The 21,166-nt window shown below is 32.3% G+C and overlaps 1 protein-coding gene and 1 non-coding gene across 6 annotated transcripts in view; both read left to right on the top strand.

Moving 5' to 3' along the window:
* The window catches only part of LOC136982085 (NACHT, LRR and PYD domains-containing protein 3-like), a 37,434-nt gene extending 22,239 nt beyond the window's left edge, over positions 1-15,195 (top strand). For 2 of the 5 annotated variants that reach the window (XM_067278504.1, XM_067278505.1), the window contains 2 exons: positions 12,361-12,489; positions 13,161-15,195. In XM_067278504.1, coding sequence (XP_067134605.1) covers positions 12,361-12,489; positions 13,161-15,013 — 1,982 coding nt within the window. In that variant the 3' untranslated portion in view covers positions 15,014-15,195. Of the gene's footprint in view, positions 1-10,135; positions 10,219-10,909; positions 11,148-11,235; positions 11,305-11,392; positions 11,507-11,832; positions 11,885-12,360; positions 12,490-13,160 lie in introns of those variants that run through there. The other 3 variants (XM_067278503.1, XM_067278502.1, XM_067278501.1) reach the window with 3 other exon arrangements.
* Positions 5,292-5,410, top strand: LOC136982095 (5S ribosomal RNA). Its single transcript, XR_010881849.1, has one exon. It is a non-coding gene; the product is annotated as a 5S ribosomal RNA (ribosomal RNA).
* Positions 15,196-21,166: the final 5,971 nt, after the last annotated feature.

Genomic DNA, 21,166 nt, shown 5'->3' with positions numbered 1-21,166 from the left:
TTAAAATCAATTGAAAGACGTGTGTACATTAAATAAATAAATAAACAAATTTTTTTTAGATTCAACGGAGTGACATACAAACAAAAGAAAGGTATTGAAATGGGAAGACCTAAGTCAGGATTACTGTGCGAACTAGTGCTACGTGAGATGGTTAAACAAGGAAATATACACACCTGTGTGTATTTAAAACCCACACATGCTCCTCTGTGAATACCATCTTGGTCCAACGATCCGTATAAATATAAATTATCAGCATTTTTATATTGTACCAACGTGCAGGACAGTCTCAATGAGATTAATAGAATTAAAAGTGTTGCAACATCTGTGGGTTAGAAAACCGTTACGATTGAAGTAATGATCGAAGACTACAGAAGAAATAAAGGCAAAAAAGATACCACCTCAGAAGGAATTAACAAATTCACATACGATAGGCATTTAGGGGGTGTGGTGAATGAGTTAGTTTCTTATAAAATTTCGAGAATGGTCTATAAATGAGCATCCAGTATTTATAGCTTACTATGGAACGATAAAGACGGCGAAAAAAAGGAAGAGAAAGCTTGGGTATATAAGAAACCATTTGAAAATCAACAGAAATCGAAAAGATTATGTGGGTGTGAGTAGAAGAAACCTGGCAATACGTCTACGAGAGCATAGATACAACGCTGACAAAGGACACAACATAATATTAACGATTATGGAGCAGACTGAAGGAGTGGATGTAAAATGGAAAGAGGCGAAAGTCATTAAAACGGTGCACTCTCCATCCATTGCGTTGGAAATGGAAAAAGTGGAAATTTATAAAAGTAAAATGAAAAATCGTTGCCTAAATGCTAGGGATGCTAATGTGCTTTCAACAGCATGAGAATATATAATAGAAAAAAGAATGGGACTTAAAAACCCTTGGAGCATGTTTCTTTATAGTTAGCTTTGTTTACTGTTTTATTTGTTTATTGACGAGACTATGTCTTGTCTTTAAAATCGTGCTGCTGTCAACGGCTGGGCACCTTAGAAATATGCTGGAGTACATGCCCGGAGTTGCTATTTGGCACAGATTATTTGGTACCCGAATCATGCGCGCATAAAACAAACCAGACATGTAGGTAGTCAGGGGACCGAGAACCGAGTCAAAAAATACAAAATGGCGACACTGTTCCAACAGGCGCTAGTGCGAGATTTGCGCGTGTGTTGCTCGTTAAGAATTTCGAACTGGTTAGTGCTTATTTTTCCCTTTTCTTTAGAAAACGAGCCCTTAGTCTCCGAGACGTAGTCTTGTCCCAAAAATGGCCTTGCCTTTTTTCTTGTTTATTTAATTAATATACACACTTCTTTCAATTTATTTTAAAATTAAATTATTTTTGAATTTTAAAAATACGCTCTGTGTTGGAACATTTACAGTAAACCTGACGATGGCCTATAGTAAATAGGTTGAAAACGTTTATAAAAATAAACGAATTTAAACTCAGCAAAAAATTAGGTGTTGGTGAAACTAAAGTGAATGAGTATGTCGACAATAGTACTTTCTTATTGCAAAGAATACTTATATATTAATCGAAATAAGGTATATTTATGTAAGAATTAAAGGAACTATCCGGAAAATATCCGGCTGTACATTATGCACACTGTGAGATCTCGGACTTGAACAAAAAAAAATTATTAACACAATTTTATCATACCTGCTTTGATAACCGTCGTTGATGATTATCGTCCACTATCTGAGAAGTTCTGATTTTTCATGCTCATGTGCTTTCTCGTGTTCTGTTGACCTCCCGGCCGTGCGCTACCGATTTGAATATCAGAACTGACGATCGAATGAGTCAGTCGTCGCCAGTTCCTTAATTCCATGTGCTTCCCCACATGGAATTACCTCATCTTCGCTATTGAATAACCTCAATATCAACAAGAACGCCCCCCATTCTGACTTCGATTAAATCATCATCCTAAACGGGAAATTTATTAAGTGTAAGACGTCGCCGCATTTCGAACTATCCTAAACTACCAACCTTCTCCAGTGTAAAATCAAACTAACGGACAGTTCGAACCATCGCCTTCGTCTGATCTTCCAGAGCATCCCTTCAAACTTCAGGTTATATACGTCTACGCGCGATTTGATGTAATCTCTCTTATTAAGCTGCTTACTGCTTATTTACAGTTATCAATTTATACTTTCTTAGAACAATGTCAACAGATGGTAGCAGTTAACACTAAAACTTCTCAAGGTTATAATAAGTTTCCTTTTAGAATTACGTAGAACAACTTCCTTGAATGTCTGGGTGGTGTTTGTCTACTGTTACTACAGTTAGGACGAGGTGATCAACTGCTGCTTAGTAAAACAGAGATAAAGGTGGACCTTTCTAGTGACTACTCTCATCGGAGTGGTGTCATCTGTTATCGACTGGATACGATTATAGATAAATTCTTCGATCAAACTTACTTTCAATATCATAAAGTGATGTCACTGAATTTACCAACGACGTTTATGCAGTTATGTGTTACTTTAGTAAGCTGAAACATTTATTTCGTACGCCATATTTTCAATTGTATGAAATGTTAAAACAGAAATCGGATACACCAGGTATCTTCACTTTACGATTTCAGTTCACATTAAGAAAGTAAAATTTTTTTCGACTTTTTACAAATGAATTCATTAAATTATAATATGTTTGAAACTAATTTAAGAAAGATAGCCTAAAAATTTAAATATTAACATATTATTATTAAGCTTCATATTTATATAAATCTAATAAATTCTTTACGTTAGATAAGGGAATATCGGGCATAGCGAGTACAGTACTTATAATTATAATCATTGTAATTGGAAAGCTTTCCAATTCTATCTGGAAATTCAGTACAATTTACGATTTGAAGTACATGGAATCGGTAAAATATGTGATTTTATAACATTAAAATTATTAAAACATTAACATATTATAACATTATAAACATGCTAAAAATCACGTGATAAATCATCTCTTCCAAGCTTCTTTCGCAGGTGTCAAATTACAGTTTATTGGTATTCTATGCACACAGCCTGTATATAAACAGTATTTTTCCATCCATAAAATATCTCACAAAAATATCCATACCCATAATCTCGACTTTCCCCCTAAGCAGATCTACAGGAATAAATGACTAATAGGCTTATCAGTTATGTGACAACCTGGTCATCAACATGAAGAAACTAACACGATTTCATCATACCTATTGTGATGATTGATGTTGATAATTATCAACTACCACCTGAGAACACCTTATTTCATCTGTTCTTTTCATTCTTTAATCTCCCGGTTCTGTGCTACCGATTTTAATATCACAATTGACGGCCCAATGAGTCAGTGGTCGACAGTCTCTCGCCCCATAACGTTAACTTTAATGCCTCTGAAACGGATTATATTACCGATTCTGAAGAGGAACATTAACCCTGTTGGTCTGTTAAAACTATAAAAGGATAGTCTTGAAAAATTATATTTTTACGTAAGTCTTTTAAAGCTTCAAATATGTTTACGGAGATTTACGTGTTAGAAAAATTGATGCTATTAAATTTTGGTGGTTAAAGGTCGAGTAGATATACAAAGAATTGGAGTCGGGTGTTTCTCTACTAGAGTCAGACTTAATGATGATTTTACTCGTTATTAGCATTTACAATTTTTTCATAAAACTCATTCCTACCCTCAAAATTAAGCTTTTTGTCGTTTTATAATAGATAAAAATAGAAAGATGTTTTTTAAAATGAAATATGATAACAAATTTTGTCACCGAAATTTTAAATGTTGAGCAACTTCTTGCTGGTTTATTTAAACTAGCTGCATATAATGTGGTTCGTAATATTCAGAGTAAGATTATTAAACAGAGATTAACAATACATTAAGAGACACGGATTATACTTATCGAGAAATATTATTATTGTTGTTGCTTTTACGAGAGGCTCGAATATACCACAAACCGCATTCTGTCATTTGGCTTGTTATGATGCTCTCCTTTACCTAGGACACAGATATGTGACAAAACTAGCCATGGGGTGAAATTTCGGAACCACAACACATTTATTCGGCCCATGGAACTATAATAATTAACTAAAGCGGCAATTCTCAGTCGCTACCAGCGGCGTACTGGAAGCCTCAGGTGACTTCACTGTGGAACAATCCGCCGTATTGCTTGGGAAAGACAGTTTGTTTACTTTTTAAACTCGAAGTCGGAAAGGAGAAGGTAAAGATAAATGATAACATAAATCGAGTGCGAGACCCTGTTTTAGTGTCACTTGTAATAAGGTTCTATATAATTGGGTTGTCCATATTCCAGAAGAAACCTCGTATAATACCAAATCGTATTTTTCTGTCGCTGAGATTATTCACTGGTTAATCAACTTAATTACATATTTTACAACTTATGACAAATTTTTACAAGAGAAAAAGTTACGCTATTATATGCAGTTTTTTTTTCTAAGCTACAATATAATAGGCATAGAAAATAGAAATGAAATGCCAAATGAAAAGCCTGAAGTTAAAAATAAGCGCTACCATTGTTCTGTTCATTAAACGGTGTAGGGCCGTAGGCGAACTCGCAGACTGACGTACGGGTTTTACCTGGTAAAAATCACGATTGTGCTGAAAAACGTTTTTGCAAGTTTTGGGGTTTCAGTCGTCTGCAAACTTTTTCGACAGTCGACCCCTTTAACCTTCCTACTTACTGTTAAGCTACGTAATCATAATAGGACAAGCAAACAAGAATTTTATTGGCCTGCAATTGGAAAAAAATAAAACTGTAGACTGTCCGTCTTTTCCTTATCTCGAGAACGGAGTTAGATAGACGAAAGATATGGGCAACAGGAGACCCGACTACGTACTAACTGTGTCCGATGCAAAACAAAAGTCACGTTATTTCAATTGAAAAATTCCCCTTCCCCTAAAAGAGTTAGATAGATATGACGCACAGGAACTGATTTGGGATGGACAACATATATTTTAAATGAAATAAATGAAAGCTTGCAAGCCGGCATTGTGATCATGTGACAATAAAAGAATTGCCGATGTGATCTTTCGATTGTTTATCATTTATAATATTACATATAACCAGACAGATGCATTATATAATAGGGCCTAAGTCTTATTAAATTAGTAAAATTGTCAATGTTTAATAAACTTTTTTCCCATCGATTCCTGTCGAGCGCTTTCAGAAGACCTGGTTTAAAGTGTACTTAGCGTGAAATGCGAAGGGAAGTGGGACGAAAAGCGATATTGGAAGCGCGAATTAGCTACGAATATGCATAAGTAATGCTGTAAAGGTGGTTTGTCTTCGACAGCGGCCATACCACGCTGAAAATACCGGTTCTCGTCCGATCACCGAAGTCAAGCAGCGTCGGGCCCGGTCAGTACTTGGGACGGAGACGACCTGGGAATACCGGGTGCTGCTGTCACTTATCTTTTTGCTTTCATTCTTCAACCTATCTCTTTTTCTTTGGTCTAATAAAATTTATCACTTGGCGCAGTAGTTTCTGTTTAATCAAGCAAACATTTCTTTTCTATACCCTGTACATTGCTTTAAAAATTCCCACTGTCAATTACAAAGGTACACTGGGCGTTTAAATGCCTTTATCACGTGTAAAACAACATACTACAGACAGCTATCATCAAAATCAAGCAACGGCCTATTATATATATTTATATTTACTAAAAATTCGAATGGCACAAGTCATTAAATGTGAAATATATTAATAATGTAGGTTTAGAATTAAATAGAATTCGTATATACTAAACAGATAAAAAGAGAGCGACGGTGGCGACAATTCGCTGTTCAATTTGCATAAATTTGAGCTTCTGTTATTCTGGGCAACATTTCGAATGAAAATCATTCGTTTCGTTTGGATGCAATTTTTTCCTAGGAAGCGATAAAGGTAAAAGATCGGACCCCCCGCCAACTTTGACCTATCGACCCGCAAGTTTCGTTAGCTCCTCACTGATAACGAGAAAGGCTTAAGTTTAAAATTTGAGCTCTCTAGACCCAGTAGTGTTTTTTCTCTAGGAGCATCTGCACCGCCAAATGAATAAGTAAAAGAAGAAAAAGAAAGAAAAGAAGAAAGAAAGAAAAATACAGCTTTTATGGCCATCTTTGCACTTTTAAATTGCTTATATTTCGGCGACCCCTTTATAGAAAAACCTGAAATTTTGCACGCTACCTAAGAAAGCAAGTATCTTCCGAACGAGATATTCACATTTACTACAGACGTTTGGAAGACGGAGAAATCGACCCCCGACAATCGACAACTCTGATTCCTGTATACGTAGTCGGTCAGTGAATTTTCCACTTGGCGCTGCGTGACTGCCGTGACTCTCGATACTGCAGAACGGCATTTTTGGTGAATTCAGCGCTGTGAAAGCAGGAGAGCGGTTTTGTTGGTGAATTTCCGAACACCTATTATATTTTTTAGTTCATTGCCAAACTGTCGTACTCATTTTAATTACTTTATCACGTTTTATCGTCTGTTTCTATATTAAAAATGTTTCCATGTGGATGGAAATAAATATCAATAGAAGTAGAAACGTTTTTAATGGATCTAAAAGTGTGCAATTTTAATATTTATCGAATTTTTAAAAATTAAATTTCATTTTAAACGTTTTGTTTTATGCAGTTAACGATTTGGCAAGTGAGATGCTCATATATTTAGAGAAATCAGCTTCTACAAATTATACAATTCTGTCCATTGCCATAACACAAAACCTTTGTGAAAATAGAGAAAACGCGCTGACGAATAACCTCGAATTATTTCGTTTAATTAAAGTTCAGACTATATAACGGTGCGAGTTTCATATGGGATGTGATGCGCATGTAAACTGTAGCCGGGGAATACCAATGTAATGTATTTATTAATTTCCGTCTTGTTTTAACAATTCCATTGGATTTGGGCCTAAAGAAAATTAATTAAGAGTGAAAAGTATGTCCCGAAATAAGAGGAAACACCACATTCGTCGTCTCTGTGAAGAAACCGCGCGACGATCGATTAATTCTTATGCAAATAGAGATTTGTCCGATAGCCATTGACACTAATTGTCAAATTCGACTTAAAATCTTCCAAAATACCTAAATTTAGAAACATCGTAATTTAAACTTACCAACAGAATTGCAGAATACGAAACAAATCTAAAAAAGAAAAAAAAAACGCTTGAAAGAAGCAAATTTTTTATCGCACCGACCGAAAATCAAACCGTTGGCGATAACAATAATCGTCCGCTCGAAGTATTGTCTTTTGTTGTTCCCATAAATTTTTTACTGTTTAACACATTCCATGCGGTTATACGCCTTTAGGCGTATGTCACGTGATTTGCCGTTAATTTGTGATGTGGCATACGCCTTTAGGCATAATTAATCAAAAAATTCGATTATTTTGCGTTATATTCGATTTTCCAGCGATCTTAGCTTTGAATTCGCTCTTCTGTAGGTCGATTGACTTTGTTTAAGCCAAAAAGTGTTTTGTGACCACCCCTGGGCCATAAATATTTCGGTAAAATGGACCCCCTATCATTCTACAGCAAATCTTCCCAGTTAACTACACAGTTGACTGAAAACAATCAAAGGAAAACTCTTTCTACAGTTTTATTGGGTATGTTCTGTCTTTGTTGACATTACTTTAACTAATCACAGTCTTGTGAAAAGAAAATTTGCCGCGAAAAGTCCCGTGTTCAACCTTCCAAGTAAAATGTGAACAATCGCAATAAATCCGCTTTTTAAATCGTTTTTTAGCATTAATTAACTAATTTAATGTATTTAGACATTAAATTAGCTAATTCTACAATATTTTGGCTAGTAAATATGTTTTTAAAACTATCTAGAAATAAATATTTCCAGGAAACTCCACCTCCCTATAGTAAATCTATGGAAGATCTTCTTGCTGTTAATTGGCTTTAAAAATTTTGTTTCTACGCCTATTACGCTCTAATTGGTAATTTATATTATGACTGAATCAACTTCAGCGAATGAGAGTTTTTTTTTAAAACCACTTGGTCGGGATTTTCCCTCGAAGAACCAATCAACGTGATTAAAGTCACAATGTAAACAAACACTAAAAGATAGCTATATTCATCATTTTAGAGCCGTAATTCTACTAGTTTTCATGTCATTTGACTTTATTTAGACAAGAAGATTTCTTATCAAAAGCTTCTATCTGAAAAATTTACCGAAAAACTCATTACTTCCGGATATTGCGTAATTGCAGGAAAAAATTAACTAATCGCTTATTTTAGTGTATTATTGTATAAAGCATTGAAAGAATATAAAAATGTGTCAAATATTCACTATTTTAAGCATAAATATATGATGATAAACTTTAACCTGTTGCTTTACGATAACAATCGACTTTTCTCCCTGCTAAGTAATTAGAGACATAGTGTAAATAATGGCAATAACTTCTCCCCCGCTCTAGCTAGAGAGCTGCGGTTTCTTTTATTTAAATTAAGACAGATGTATCTAACTAACAAATGTACAAAGTTTAGCGATTCTCTGTAAATTAATAATTTTTTTCTTTTGTTCGTAAGCTTAAAATTTTAATATTATTTTAAATTTCTATTAAACTAAAAATTAAACAATCGTAAATTGTAATATTTTCTTAATCAAACACAAGAAAACAGATTAAACCTAGCGCGATTTTGAAGCGAAATATCGCGATTTAAAAATTATCCAAAAACTGCAAAAAGTGCGCCGCATGACGAATTTCACTCAATTATTTGCTGTAGATCGCCAGCATGGAAACGGTTAATTAATAAATTTTAGGGTCTTACTGAGTTTCACGTGTCAAGGAACAAATGACAACAATAAAAACTGGAAGCCTTGATTCGAAATATTCTTTTTATGATTCGCATCTACAGAACTTCAGCGTTGAAATGAAATCTTTTTAAACATTGTGCATAAATTAATAAATATTATCTACACAGACTTTCTGTCAAGTGATAATTCCCAACACCTATTACTGTGTATAAAACGTAGATTTATATCATGTAAGTATTGTTTAGCTTATATATCTATACAATGTGTACAGATTACAGTAATACTATTGTATTAAAAAAATACTTGTCTGTTGGTACAGGAGAATTCCACTATTACAGCCTCTTGCATATGAAGACCTATATGCCTAGAGTTAGTGGAGTGTTATAACTTCATGTACTCCAGGCGAATTTAAATTAGGTGGTCCCGTGTACAGTGTTGACTTTAGACATTTTAGTTCGGGGAGTAATTTTTGTGGAAATATTTTCTTATAATAGATTCGTTTGGGGTTCCTTATCGGTGGGTACCCCAAGCAATAGCGGGTCACTGACGTTATAGCACGCGATTACGATATCTTTAATACAAGTTGCAACAGAACATAATGTTCCTGGCATCTAAATATAATAATGATAAAATTTAGCTATCTTTTTTTTATTTCCCCATAATATTCTAAAGTGGAATAAAAGTAGTATTAATTGACATTTCTTAAATAAATTTATTATACAAATAAATAACACTACAATAATTTTATACTATATTTAAACATTTTTACATTTTGCATTTCTATACGTTTTACGTAAATACGCATATTTTTTTAAAAGTTATTGTTTATTATTAATTAATATATTTCTTTTGTACATTTCAAGTCATTTTGAAAGTGTTATCGTCCTGTTATCGGCCAGCTTATTATTTGTAGTCGTCATTTCATCGTGCAGATACTATTTTTATACACGTACAAAACCATTCTTAGTATTTTAGTAATACATGTATGTAATCAGAATGTATATATATATATATAATTTACGTACGATGCCCTTTATTACAGCTGGTTCTCCACTTTCTTGTAGTCTGCAAGCGCCGTCGTGTTACATATTAATACATGTATTAACATTTTAATATTAACATTTTAATGTTAACATTATTAATATAAAAATATTGATAAGAACAATCATCTTTCTAGTGTATGATATTTGTATCGATAACACTTCTCTAAGAAACCCGCACACAAAATTAACATTTCACCTTGCTTACTGCTTATTTGCAGTTATCAATTTATATTTTCGCAGAACAATGTCAATAGATGGCAGCAGTTAACACTAAAACTTCTCAAGGATAAAGTATAGTTTCATTTTAGAATTACGTAAAAGTACTTCCTTCAATGTCTGCGTGAAGCGTTTGTCTGCTGTTTACTACTGTTTTTGCACATGATGATCAACTGCTTGTTAGTAAAATAATTTGACAGGGATAAAGGTAAACCTTAGTACTTTCTAATTATGTCGTTGGAGTGGTGTTTTCGGTTATCGAGTGGATACGATTATTGATAAAAGTCTAACCTCGCTGACTAGCCGATAGCTTCCAACCGGAATCCGATGGCTACCCCTCACGTGACCTAGTTAGTATTCGCGATCGCGGCTTGTGTCGAATGGGACATTCTGACGTGGCATCGTAGAGGTGCCAACCTTCTTCCGGTCACAGATAAATTTTCCTCGGATAAACAACTTTGTTACTCTTTCGTATGTTATATTCGTTTGCAATGAGTCGTTTAATAATCCTATTATCCGCGAATTTTACTCTCCCGCTGTTATATGAACAGTATGGCGATCAGGCATAGTTGATCCCCCAGATTTTCCTGACTTAGGACAGTTTGAACGTCGAATAATGCAAAAAATATTCGGTGTAATTTCTGAATTTATGGATGTTACTTGTTATAGTTACTTGTAATAGGGTTTTGTATAATTCGGTAGTCTATATTCCAGAAGAAAACTCGTATAAACCAAATCGATTTCTTTCTGTTGCTGAGTTTAGTCACCGGTTAATTAACGTAATTACGTATTTTACAACTTGTAATAAATGTACACAAGAGAAAATTTTACAGTATAATATGCAGTATTAATTGGCTTTTGTTACTTCTATAAATTTTTTATTATATAATAAATTTTAGATCTATCTGAGTTTCACATGACGAGGATCAAATGGCTCCAATAAAAAGTGGAAGACTCAACACTGCCGAAAAGTCCTGATTCGAAATATATGTTTTATAATGAGCATCTAGAGAATGCCAGCTTCCAAATGCAATTTTTTAACATTGTGCATAAATTAATAAATATTATTTAAACAGACTTTCTGTCAAATGTTAATTCCCAACACCTATTATTGTGTATAAAACATATTTCTATGAAGTAAGTATTGTTTAGCCTTTATATGTATACAATATATACAGATTACAATAATACTATAGTATTAAAAATTACTTGTCTATTGGTGCAGGAGAATTCGACTATTAAAACTTCTTGCATATGAAGACCTATATACCTGGATTTTAAGTGTTATAGTAAGGTAAATAGTCACAAGTATAATTAAAAATCATATTTCAATAGATTTGTAGTGAATCGAAGAAATGTGCAAATTTTTATATTTTATTCAGGCTATTTAATTATTAAATTATTAAAGTTAAATTAAAGAAATGGAAGAAGCAGGAGTTTCAAGTGAGGAGAAGAATGTCCTGGTACCTCCAGTTAATTATAAACAAGATGCAAATGTAAGTTTGCAAAGTACAGATTCTTTTAATCTAAATTATTAATTTACTTGAATTAAATTATATTAAATTACAATGATAATGACTAAACATTTCGTTTTATTTCGTGTAAGAAACTAAAATATGTAACTATTAGATTTTAAATATGAAAAATGTTTTCAATTACTGAAAAATAAGTAGAGTAAATCATGGTTTCTTTATACGATAACACGTAAAGTACAGCGGTGCATTAGTATTAAATACAGTTTATATTCTTAATTTAACTTTCTATAAACTGTACTGTAGACTAATTACAAAAGAATAATGTATATATATCTATTACTTAACAGGCAACGTATGGAACGACGCAAAATGAAAATATACTTAAAGAACTATTAAAGGGTAAGTGTTTTTTGCATCTTTTATCTCATAAATAAAACGTCTTCGTTGATATTCTAAAAAATTAATTTATTTCTGGTTATTCGCTTTTCTTTCTCAGGTCTTAAACATAAATTAGTTGTATTGTTGATAGAATAAAGAATATGTCTAATGCTTAAACTTGTTAAATATTCGTCATTTTATCTTCTTAATAAGAAGATAATCATAGAAAAAAAGTATTATTTTCAGTTTTTATGTATAAAGACAGAGTATTGTAAATAAATATGCCAAAAATATAAACATCGAAATTCACATAAGTTGTTGTAAATATTAAAAGACAATTATTTACTGACATTAAATTGTTATGCTTTAATATATTTTTACAGAAACTTTTTTGAAAGACGAAAATGTTTCCGATTGTAACAGTTACACAGCTTAATTTTTACTATTATGTAACTAATAATAGGTTAAACTTATAAAATAATAAATAATAATTTCAGTGGAAAATTGTAATCAATCTCCAACGATGCTCAAGAACTGTACACAAGTTCACCTTGGACCAAAAATAGAAATTCATTCGGAAGAATCGAAGAGAAGTTTATTAAAGAAAGAAGATGAAGAAAGGAGTGGTAAGTGGGTGTGTTTACAATAACACAAGAGCATCGTAATTATAATTTAAATTTCTGAGTTATTTTCTGGTACTAATATATGTAATTAATCTACCATATTAATTACATTATTAATAAATTAATTATTAAATTAGTAATTAATTTTTTATATTACAGCATTATAGAATGCTTTAATTAGACAAAGTGCTTTATTCAGAATATAGGCCTACATTCAGGAAAATATTTGTAATTTGCGTCGATGATTTTACTATTAATTAAGTATTTGAAGCAAAGTAAAATAATGAGAGATTTAAGGAAACTTTTCGTTTTTATTTCAATATAAACAATTGAAATCCCACTATTCATTTCGAGTGAATAGTGGATTACAATATTGTATTCTCCTGCTATTCATTGAGTCAGAATTAAAAGAGTTGATTAAATAAGATGAATTATCTAAATTCATTTGAAATTAGTCTCTCTCGTTATTTATGGGTTCTTGCAGAGGAACAGTAAGGGCCATATCCTAATAACACATTTGTAAAGCAGAGGTATATTTTTAATGATTAATAAAATAGAAAAATAGATAAAAACGGCACTTTCATCGTGTTATAACTTTTTTTATAATTCCCAATTCACAAACAAAATATTAAGAATAGGAAATTTCTTTAACTGTTGTTATTTTTTTTTAACAGAAATGTTGAAGAGTTACCGCCAGATGTTGAAAAACAAATACATGACATACTTTTCCTACATGAGATCCTTTTTATGGGAAGGCAAGAGGAACGATTTCCCACTAAAGGATTATTTTGTAGAATTGACTGTAAATAAGGCAGATTTATTTGGAAAGAAAAGCGGAGAGAAAGTAAGTCTGAATGAGATATTTTCCATAGAATATGGACATCAAACTATTCTAGTTACGGGGGATCCCGGTTATGGCAAATCGACTCTTTGCAAGAAAATTGTGTACGACTGGGCAACCACGAATTACCTCAAACACTTTGACTTAACTTTTATTGTAATTTTACGAGAATTAAGTAATAAAAGCGTCAAGGATGCATTATTCGACGACATGCGTGAATTCTCACTAACTAATATGAATTGGAATCTACAAGACATGCGGCTGAATATTTTAGTGATTTTGGACGGTTTCGACGAGATTGTAGAAAAATCTAAAATTATAAGATTTATAAGAAAGGAATCTTTTTGTATTTCTCATCGAATGACGATTGTGGTTACCAGTCGACCTCAAGCAGCAGAAGACATCAGGGAAGACATGAACATGAGGTTTTCCATAGAAGGGTTTTCTCTACAATATCAAAAGAAATATATTAAATCAATATTTAGGGAAGACGATAAAAAAGCAAACGAACTGTTTTCTAAACTGAATGAACACGATTTCTATGCAAAAATTGCAGAATGTCCTCTAATGCTACACATGTTGTGTTGCCTTCATCAGAGTGGAGAAACCGAAAAACTTGAAACTATAACCGATTTATACATCCGAATATTCTCTCTCATAACTGAACGTTATGTTAGAAAAACAAATCAGCAAGACAAGTTTAAAAGAGGAAAATATTTTGTGGGAGAAAATTTGTTAGTGAAATTTGGAGAAATACACGATTCTATCAGCTCAGAACACTTGAGGAAGTCTTTTCCGAAAGAAGATGAATATAATTTTATTATGGGACTGGACATTCTGACTCTCGATTCCATTTCTCAATGCGATAACACAATTCGATACAGTTTTGTACATCTCACATTCGGCGAATTTCTATCATCTTTATTTATGTATATCGGAATTGTTTCATTTCCAGGTAATATTGGAGAAACGGAGTTATTGTTTTTATTGGGATTTTATAAGGATAAACCTTTACCCAAAAACATCTTAGAAGATATAGAAGGGAAAATGTTTTCTCCTAAATTCCTGCTCCGCGCTCGCAAAGAAATCAAACTGAAAACAAATTGGGAACAATTCTGTTCTAATGCCAAAGTAATTCTACGTTATTGGAACTGTTTTGCTTATCTCCGAAGGTTGTTGAAGTGGTATGAATTCAAAACGTTATACTTTCATTTCAGTGAGACATTTGCATTTACGTGGAATGAACTGGATGAAACTGAGTATGACGATCTGTTCTATTTAATCAACTATACTTTATCGAATAATACGAAGATGTATCTTCTCCTCACACTTAAAAGTACATTTACGGGAAATGTGTACGATATCAGAGAAACTTTTTCACACATGATCGATTTCATTAATGTAATAATTACAAATAACTTGGACATCTTTCTTATTGGCCTAATATTCCCTATGCAAACAGAAATCCATAGATTCACGAATGTAATTCTCAATTTGGATTTGTCTGACGACCAGCTGAAATTATTAAAAGTAAGTGAAGATGAAAAACTGGTTGCATTGGAAGTTGAAGTATTCCGAGGAATTTCTGACAGATATGTTATTTCTTTGGAGCAATACAAAACTTTACGTGATCATATCTTATTTAAATCTGCGAGTAAACAGAATTCGAAATGTGTGATTATGTAGACGGGTGTTTTTGAAATAAGAGAATAGTATAAACTGTATTTATAAAATGGCATGTAGTTTTCAGTGATGAATTTCGATGTGATGAAATGAGTAAGCTGAAACTTTAAACGATGAGAGTCATCAGGTAAAGCAATTTTGTGAGTATACAACGTAGTAATATAAATGTGTTTATGCACATCGTATCACGGTTATGTTTTAAACTGTTTTCCTTAAAAGTAAAAATGCACGTTTTTAGTGTTATAGTGTAGTATACAGCCGTTTTAAAAATAATATTGTCTCATATATTTTCTTCTAATGACAAAATCTATAGTGAATTCAAATCATTGATAGACAAGGCAATTAAATTTGTATAGTTTGTTTAACAGTACGAAAAACAGGAAAGTTGGGTCTTTCAAATAGACTAATACATTTCGAAGTACTTTCGACTTTCATATAGGAAACACTGTAAATAACAAATTGCGCTGTTTTTTACAGCCTACGGGTACAGTTATATTTAAAAGTATTAAGATTTTATGAACGTTTTATCTTTCATTGACCTCTTTTAAATTCGTTCGACGAGTTTCGCATGGAATCTATTTAGTAGAGAAAACATATATTAAATATTTGGGTATAAGTGTTATTGATATTTAGTAGTCGAATAAACAAATATAAGTATAGTAAGAAGTAAGAATGAATAAAGATAAGTAAATTAAAGGAAAACACGTTATCTCCTATTCGTTTTACTTAAACATAATCAAATCTTCAATCGCTTTGATAGTATTAATACATAGAAACTGGTGTGGTGTCCGGAAATTAAAATCGATAAATTTTAAATTCGAACTAAAGTGTAGGGAGGTGCTAATATTCATAACATTATCTAACTAATAACATTTATAAGCTCTTGTTTATTGTACTTAACATGCAAATTGTTGTGTTGCAAGTGGTAGCCTGAACAATTATTAACGCTACAATATGCAAACGTTCAACGTGGTAAAGAAAGTTGCTATAGAAATCGCAGTGATTTCTGCAGAAGATCATCAGCAGACAGCAAGTACCGTTCTTTTACTTTTTCATCTTACACTTAAGGTAATATACTGACACACATATTTAAGAGGGAGGAAAATGATTGCCACGACTATTTTATTTATAATTTATTTTTTAACTTGGATGACGAAATAAAAGAATTCGTGCAATTATGCGATTTTTACATGAACACATTTATAAGTTTTCTGCATTGAGATCTGCTACTGTAGCAGTTTTTAACCATTGATACACTTATTACTGAAGAAGTTCTTTTGTGCAAAATTATTATTGTTATTTACATTTTAATTACTAAATGAAATTTCCTTCAAACTGAATGTTTTCTTTATTTCAAACTGGAAGCTTTAAAAGCATCTTTTATAACAACAAACTTTGATAAGTGTCACTTGTAGTTAACACTACATTATCGAACATTTTATTTTCAAAAATACATCATGTCATATAACGTTTGTTTAGTATAAAAATACGGGCTTATTTTTCTTGATCTTATCTAATCTTTTGGGAATCGGTGTGTCATAAGACTGCAATTTAAAGAAATTATAAATCTAAATATTCTCACTGTCGTTCATCCGTCTGTTCGTCATTCCTTAATCTAGAGAACGGAGTTAGATAGATGAACGTCGAGACCATATGTGGAAACCGTACGTGCAGTAGGCTCAAACTAACTATATATATGAACGTCTGAAGTCACGTTTTTTCAATACAAACATTTTCCCCTGAAAGATATTAGATAGATGACCGGAACGACTTTGTTGTATAGGGACAAGCTAATACTAATTTGAGGTGAAGAGCATATATTTTAAATTAAATAGATTTTAAATATGATTAAAATTGCTGCCTGGCATTGTGATGATGTCACAATAAATAATTGCTCGTTCTTTTTGTGTTTTCTCTTTGCATCATGGTTGTACCGGTATGCTTAAATAACCAAATAAATAATTTTAAATGAACAGAATATTCAAATTGAATAATTTTTACTAAATCTTAGTATAAAATATATATATACACTATATAAAAGATATTTTTCGATAGACTACCTTTGATACCTTTAAAATTCGCTGACAGTTTACAGAATCTGTGAGTTGAAGTATATAATTTTGACTGAACTGTGTTTTTTCACTCAAGTGTACACACTTCATGTGCCAAAGATAAAATAAAGTAGTACATTCTTAAATTCTACGAATGCCAAGACATTGTATTGGTTTTCATAGAAGGAAAACAAGGCTCAATGCATACCTGATTTAATAAAATCCGCCGTTTCTTGATGGCTTTGACAGCGATTGTTCTGTCGGAAGTTTCACACCGACCCACATAGACTGTGCCAAAAGATCCATTACCAATTTTTTGGAATTCGTACTTCTCTTCTAAATTGTTTAAACTTTTGATGAAATTTACCTTTCTCCCTTCATTTTCTCACTAGCAAATCGCAAGCAAATATTTTCGAAAGAACGCTTCATTTCGCCTTGACAATTGAAGCAATTCGAAATTGTTACATCGAGAACATTGTTAAAAAGTGACATTAAAATTAATGTTGTTTTTTCGATTTATACGAAATTTTCTGATACACGTAATTGTGTGTGAAAACAATTTCAAATCTAAAAGGGAGTTTCTTAACTTTCTCCTTAACATTTACAATTGCTTGTGGCGTTATCTCTTATAATATTCTTTTGAAAATCTTTTATATAAAAGATATAAAACAATTTATTATAAAATGTCGAAAAACTTAATTTTCTGGGTAGAAATGAGCTCTTATAAGGTAAGAATAAAAGTGTAAGTACCAATAACAATGAAAATCTTTGTTGAGCCTGACCCTTTTCGAGTTATGACACACGACTTTTCTATCATTTCGCACCCTCAACCTTTAACTAATAAAATTGAATAGCATCAATCTTGAAGTACCCGAACTTCTCTGAAAAACTGTAGACATTTTCGATAAACGCACACGAATCGTTTCCATGAAAGTAGGTGAATCAATTCATTGCTCATTCAGACATACAAAACAAACCCGCAGTTTTTCCATTTATCGACGTTTAAAGATCTCCTGAGACCAAATATGTATACAAAATTTCAGGATTTGCTGGTTCTTTAACGATCGCCATTCTTTTTCTCTGTTATATACAACCAAAAGGAATATAAAAATGGTTCAAAAGAATACGTGGGTTTACAGCAAACAAACTTTTATTTTTCCGGACGAAACAGTAACGTCTTTATATTTACTATAATCTTGAGAAGTGGCTCCGTTATATATAAAAGAAGCGCTTCAGTGTTTGAATGAATTAAACCATCGAGCACGTGGTTCGCGCCTCACCAATGAGTTACCGACGTGGAAGTTTCCGAATTTTTTACACTTGTCTCGCACCCAAACAAAGACCAATTTTCTGCAGAAAAAGACATTCTCATCGATGTTTATCGATGGCGGGTATGAATAAATCAAATCTGTCATAACCTTTCGACAAACTTTGAAACACTACGACCATGTGGGTCAGTGAACGACCCCTTTTATAAATACTTTAATTAACGTGTAATATAAAATAAAACACAACAATTAGCTTTATATGCATTTATGTGTTTCACTTCATTTCCTATGGTAAAATAGCTTCCACTAGTAAATGAAGTGAAACACTCAAAAGTATTATGCAACACAGTCACTCAGAACGAATAGATGTTCATTTCAATTTCGTTGGTTATTGCATGCTTTGCATATTGTTGATTTTATGACAGTAAGAATATTATTACAAACAAATCGATTACATGTGTTACACTTCTTGGCAGTTTTTTCAAGTATTCTGCAACACTCAATGGTCATGGTTTCACTGCAAGATCATTGAGTTGTTCTGCAGTTTTGCTTCTGAGTGAGCACTGATAGAAGAACAACGTCGCATGAAAAATTAGTAAAGTAAATAAATATAAATTTTAGTTTATTTGTCTTTTAATAATATTGCTTAATATATAGTATATAATATTAAATATGTCGATGAAAAATGATGTTTCTTAAAAGGGATGGATACAAGAGAATGATTGGCAATCTCTGAACTAATTTTAAAATATATATACAAAATTAAATATTGTACTAATTATTAAAAATATTACACAATAAGTAATATCAAATTATTGTTTGTTTTTTACACAATAAACTTATTCTGCTCTTGTTCTTAAAGTTTATCTTTTAATTATTAAAAATAACCTCTTAATCTAAATACAGTAATTGTAGGCATATGGGTTCATATAGATTAAGAGGAACGAAGAGGTTGAGTAGTTCGAAGCTTTACATAAATATAAACATGAGGAAGAATTTTTTATCTGTGTTTTTGCATTGTCTGTCTAACTGCTGTTTTTCAATTGCTAGAACTTTTTGCCGAATTTAGGAAAGGATTTGCCCTTTCTCCCCGATAAAGAAAAGTAATAATAAATATCACGTATCGTTAAGCAATCTACTACATGGATAATTATTGAATAATTAGTCATTTCTATTTTAATTCTTATATTAAATTTATTGGAATAACGTACTGTTATTGATTCTGTTAAAAACTCACTTAAGATCCTTGCTTGTAAGATTTACGTCTTATTCAGATCGTTTAGAAACTCTCTGTATAATTCATAGGTCATCAGTAACACGTGTGAAGTTCAACATCACTCGTAATTTCCCAGTGACAATGAAATGAAAAAATAATAATGGTGGTCACTTTTCTTGGGTATTCATATTCAAGCCTTAACAATTGTTAAGAATACAACACACCTTAAGAAACACAGCGTTTATTTTTATTATTCATTAGTACATTACAAAAGTGCTTGTAATTGTTATATGTCAATTATTATCATCAAAAATACAGGGACCACGGACGGTAACTTGCGCCAATAAGAAAGATGCCCAAATTATTTGTGTTCTTTTTATGAAGCAACTCGATACGTGAAACAGGTTTTCTGGTATAATTATTTTTCAAATACGATCTATTAACTTGGAGGATTAAAAAAATCTTGAAATTATTCGGAAAAGTACATTTGTTCAAGTAGTAAATTGGGTCATTCATAGTTACATCGTATTTATCTACTTTCTCACTGAAATAGAAATATAATTCTTTGAATTCATACAGCTTCAACAGGTCTTGGAAATAAGTAACGTGTTTACAATAATAACACATCACTTTCGAATGAAAACTAATAGTTTCTCTGTAACTATTTGTTTTCCGGGATGCTCTGTAACTAAAATAGTTTGGTGTTAATCTTTCTGTATAGAAAACATCTCATTTAGGCTTAATTTCTTTCCGTTATTCTTTCCAAAAAGGAAGAAGACAGGTATAAGAATAGGTACTTTAAACATCGGAACATCGAATGGGAAGAGTAGAGAGTTGGTGGAATTTATGCAAAGAAGGAGAGTGAACATTTTGTGCCTGCAAGAGACAAGATGAAAAGGAAATAAAGCTAAAGAACTTGGTGAAGTGTACAAGCTGTTTGTGAGTGGAGCGAATAAAGGAGGGAGGAATGGAGTTGGTATCGTAATTGATAAAGTTCTGAAAGACAGTGTATGTGAGATTAAATGAAGGTGTGATAGAATTATGAGCGTTAAGTTGGACGTTGGTAGAAATTTAATTACGATTATGTGTGTGTATGTTCCTCGTCCAGATAGTGCAGAAGAAGAAAAGACAAACTTTTGGACAGATCTTGACCAAGTTATAATGTGTGTTCCTATGAACGAGAGATTAATCTGTGGGGCGATTTAAATGGGAAGAAAAAGAATGTGAAAAGTTCTTGTGAAGAGAGTGTGGGAGAATGGAGAGGGAGAAAGACTAGTAGATCATGCTGTGGCTTTTGACCTTGCGCTAGTTAACACCTACTTTGAGAAGAAAGCGAACCAACTGGTTACATACATTAGTGGAGGTAGATCCAGCCAGATTGAGATTTTCTTGTGCCGCAGAAGACATCTGAGAGAAGTGAGAAACAGTAAGGTGTTAAATGGGGAAAGCGTTGCTGCACAACACGGAGTCCTCCTGGTGGGTGGATTGTGACTTTCTTATGGGCCATTGTAAGAATTGGGTTAGCCACACGGGACGAAAGATCAAATAGTGGGGATTGAAAGAGGAGGAATTAATTTATTTATACATTAAATATCGAATTTATTTCACTGTTTAACAATTT

The sequence above is a fragment of the Centruroides vittatus genome, unplaced genomic scaffold, assembly GCF_030686945.1.
Source record: "Centruroides vittatus isolate TY-2023 unplaced genomic scaffold, ASM3068694v2 contig_806, whole genome shotgun sequence".
NCBI lineage: Eukaryota > Metazoa > Arthropoda > Arachnida > Scorpiones > Buthidae > Centruroides > Centruroides vittatus.
This window is presented reverse-complemented; position numbering and strand designations above follow the sequence as displayed.